The 4,488-nt window shown below is 32.6% G+C and overlaps 1 protein-coding gene across 2 annotated transcripts in view; it reads left to right on the top strand.

The window, feature by feature from the left end:
* The window catches only part of pik3ap1 (phosphoinositide-3-kinase adaptor protein 1), a 30,434-nt gene that overhangs the window by 18,486 nt on the left and 7,460 nt on the right, over positions 1-4,488 (top strand). For both annotated transcript variants that reach the window (XM_015380191.1, XM_015380182.1), the window contains exon 15: positions 507-577. In XM_015380191.1, coding sequence (XP_015235677.1) covers positions 507-577 — 71 coding nt within the window. The remainder of the gene's footprint in view (positions 1-506; positions 578-4,488) is intronic.

The raw sequence follows: 4,488 nt of genomic DNA, 5'->3' as shown, positions 1-4,488 counted from the left end.
ATGGGGGTGAGTAGAAAATGAAGGCTAATCATGTTTTGGGTGTAATATTCCTTGAACTTTATAATCATCATTGAATGAACCTGACAAGCAATATTATTTTAATTTTATTTTTAAGGGTGAATAAAGACATAGACATAGTTTGTCCTCAGTTATTACTGATATTGCTTGTTCTAGAATATTTTTTCATTAAAAACACGACGAAATAAAATGACACTAAACACCTGCAGTTAAAGTTACATGACAATTTTTTTTTTAAAGCTGCTTTTTGGTATTCATTTTGTTGAAACTTGACAGCATTTAGGAATTTAGACTGAAATATTTTCAGATTGACAGGTCTTTACTTTAGTGTCGAGTGCAGCTCAATTTAACAACTGCAGCCATAGACTAAAACAGACATTCGTCTCGCAGGGGTCTTACAACATCATTCACCACAAGCTCTAACCTCAGAGAAACTGGAAATCACGTGTTTTCTTTCTACATGAACTTGTTTTCATTTCTTTTATCAGGCACTGAGAGCAACAGGCTCAGCACCCACAGCAACTTCAGCCTGAGCAGCGGGACGGAGCAGGAGTTTGAGGTGAGGCCAGACTCGCTGTACGCATGTGTGCGTTCAAAGCACTGAGGCAGCATTTCTCTGGAAGCTCTCGTACCATTTTGAGGTCTGAGGAGTTTAGCAGCAGCATGCTGAACAGCAGGGCATGTTTTAGGGGACGGCTCAGTTTTTCAATTCCTTTAGAAGGTAGTCTGCTTCTCTTACTGACTGGGTCTTTTGTGTAAAAACTCAGAAACCTGACAGAGTTATATTTATCACACATTCTATCTTCACTTTGACTGAAATATCTCACACATACTTGAAAGCTTTTGATGCACAGACCTGTAAGTGTTTGAACAGCGTTGTTCTGTTTTGTGTTTTGGGAACTTTGACATTTTAGTTTGAGGAAGTTCTGACCCCGATTGTTAATCAAAAAAAAAAGTTTTGCAAAGATAAATGCTCTGCTAATTTGTGTATTTGGTTGTGCTGTGAAACTGGGACAATGGCTTTAAAGTCAAGTTTCAGTTATTTAAAAGAGTTTAAAGATATGGTCCCTTCCACTCATGAAGTGAAAGTACACCCTCTTTGATTATATCGCTCTGTTCTAATCAGGGAAAAAATACAAAGCATTATTTCTAGGTTTTACAATTATTTAAATCAACTCTCAAGTCTAGAAACACAGCAGATTATTCAGTGTTATTACTGTTGTGTGATAAACGGTGGTCTGCATGTATTAAAAAAAGAAATATATATATAAAAACAACAAAAATAAGCATTAGAAATTGAAAATTGAAACAATTAGAAACTGTACAGTGAGGGCAAATTTACAACACAGCCATTAGAGCTAAGAAACGCAGATTTAAAGAGATGTGCAGCTGTGTTGGATAATTTAAGACATGAACAACTTAAGCATGTATGCATGTGCATAAAAAAGAAAAGCACGATTTACAAGATTTGAAACAACTCTGCAGATAAAAGCAGGGTTGGAAAGAACATATTAAATTTGTTTGGGTGGTTAGAAAGTCCAGCTGCAGCTCAGAGGAAGGATCTTTGATCACGGTTTGCAGGTCTTCACTTTAATGGACGTTTTGCATTTGTTACCTAGATGCCAGGATGGAAAGATATCAGCAGTGTCCAAATAAAAGGCTCTAAATTGCAAATTTATTTTAGTTTTTATAATAAGTGGGCATCAGACGTACAAACTGCTTTGGTTCTGCCCATGAAAGTGTGCTGATTGGGTGTTCTACAGGCAGTTTGAGAGCAGCTCTAAAAGAAAGATGAGGTTCTTAGGCATACAGATGGAGATAATAATGATAATTAATAATAAAAACAAATGTTAATGATAATACTAGATAGTATTTATAGTGAAACCTGTTGCTATTTCAAAGTGTCAACAGCAAAGAAACGTAAACTGGAAAAAATGGAAATCTAGATAAGTAATTTTTTCTTAAAATAAGTGCATTTGTTGAATTGAGGAGATAAAAGAGACATTTTGCCAATGAAACAAGATTATTTAGATTTGAAATAAGAAAACAATTGAATAGTCTTTTTTCAAGCGCATTTTATCGAATTATCTTATTTTAAGAGTAACAGTACTCATTCCATTGGCAAACTATCTCATTTACCCACTCAAATTAAAGGTAAATACACTTCATTTAAGACATTTTTACTTATTTCTAGATAGTTTTTCCAGTGTAAATATTGATTATTTTTCACTTTTGGGCTCTTTGCTTCTTGTTGCTATAGTTTACTCGTAATTGAACAGGATCATGTTATATTTTCATTATTTGTTGTCAAATATAATTTTATTAAAAGCAGTTTTTCTTTTTTTTTTCTTTTTTTCTTTCTTTTCTTTTCTTTTTTTTTTCCTTTTTTTAAATGTAGGCATGATTTGAACATGGTTGTTTAAAAATCCGTCACAAAAAGATGCACACTGCCCCCCCCCCTCTTCTGTATATAAACATGCCACAATATTTAAGCGTAGCCATTTTTTTCAATTTGGTTTAATCGCATTAAGATAGTTTCCCATCCTGCTGCATTAATTTGTTCCCACCTGAATAGATGTTTTATTTCTTAACTATTATTAGTTTACTGTTGTTATTTTTCAAAAATGTTTATGTACCCTGAGAATATTCCTCCATCATTTTCCGCCACGAAGGCCACAGATATTTTTGCACCTGACATTCAGAAATACTAAAAAAATGCAAACAAGTTCAGTTTCTGATTTGGAAAATTGCTCTGCAGTTGGTAAATGTTTACTTTTGCATATCCTCCACCTCATGATGTGCCCTGTTGGTCAAAAGAATCGTATCTGCATATCCATCCATGCAAAGGAAGGGTTTTCACAAACGGTCTGGTAAATAAAAAAAACACAAATCGCTCTGCACCTTCTGTGAAGATCAGCTCTACAAATACGTTTGCTTGTTTTTTTCTGAAGATCAGGCCCATAGAGTAGAAAGTTTAAAGTTTATCAGTTTGCCCTCTGACACACTTTTGTATTTTTTGTTTTTTCCCTTGTTTTGTTTATTTGTTAACAGCCTGCTGCATAGATGTCTGCAAAGAATATTTAAGGAACATATTTGAAATTTGGTGTCTCTTATTCTTAAATAACCACTCTTTATGCACTTTATCATCTCTACAGCTTCTTTATGGCTGAAAGACACACAAAAAACATCTATTAAATGATCAGACATTAATACTTTTCCTGTTTCTTTTTCCTTAAATATTTTAAACAACTAAATGTTGGATCACTGTTAGTTTAATTATTAAAAGTATTACAGGATGAATGTCACAAATTAGGAAACAAACACAAAGAGTAGATTATAATCCCTAAAATAAGCATTACTGGGATGGGAAGCCTCGTTTTTAACCAGACTGTAATTAGAGTCTAAAAACCAGCCGTTCTATAACATCAGTTATATGTTTCAAAGGGATTTATGAGGTCTTTGTTCATATTATATATTTTACCTCTTGGGCTCCAAATTTTTTAGTGTAAAGTTGTTTTTAAATCAACAAATTACTGATCCGTGTAAATCTTCATCATACAAAATAAGAAAAAAATTCTAACATTCAACAGGTTTTTTTAAACCCAAAGATGTAAGAGAAATAGGGACCAAAAATTTAACATTAAAGGAACTTAAAGAGGCTCCAAAAATCTGGAAAAAAGTGTTTACAATAAACAAAACAAACAATATATTAATGAAAAATTTATTATTGAAACACGTAAATTGGTCTTTATTCCTAAGTAAACAGAGTTTTGCTCACTTCTGCTTTATTTTGCTAATTTAAAAAAACTGTTGCGCACAATTCTGCTTTTCAGTGAGTCACTCAATTTTTCTGGTCCTACAATAAGATAAAAATGAAACCAAAAAAAAAGGGTAACATTGTTGATGAATGATATATATATATATATATATATATATATATATATATATATATATAGTGTTTATAAGTTAAAGCCTTTTTCATTTTTAGATTTTAATCATAACTTATCAGTTAAAATAGCTTCAAACATTTGCATCGATTGCATTCTGCAGGTTTGACTTTAAACAGCTGTCTACTTTGGCCTGCTTTTTTTCGGTTGTTGTGTAAAAGTTAGAGGACGTACATCTTCATTCTGAGAGCCTCAAACGGCCCCGGGTTTAGTCAGATGCGAAGCCTTTGAGGGTCGAGGGATTAAATGTAACCTTCACAAATGTTTGCTGTTCAAAAATCTAAAATAGATCTTAATTTTACATGTTTTCAATATTCTCTTTTGATTGGTAATTGATCTATTTTCCTTACTTGTTAGGAAATAACGGTAAATAAAATGGTGACACAGTGTGATCTACTCTGTGCGTATTAATGCCTACTTTGTTATTTATTTATTATTGATGAATTCCAGATTAATTGCATTTTCCCTGATTCATAGGGTTACCAAGCTGGATGCTTTTATTTTTTATTTTATTTTATACATA

The sequence above is a fragment of the Cyprinodon variegatus genome, unplaced genomic scaffold (genome assembly GCF_000732505.1).
Source record: "Cyprinodon variegatus isolate N-32 unplaced genomic scaffold, C_variegatus-1.0 Scaffold11, whole genome shotgun sequence".
In the NCBI taxonomy this organism is placed as follows: Eukaryota; Metazoa; Chordata; class Actinopteri; order Cyprinodontiformes; family Cyprinodontidae; genus Cyprinodon; species Cyprinodon variegatus.
Note: the sequence above shows the minus strand (reverse complement) of the source record. Positions and strands in the feature narration are given on the sequence as shown.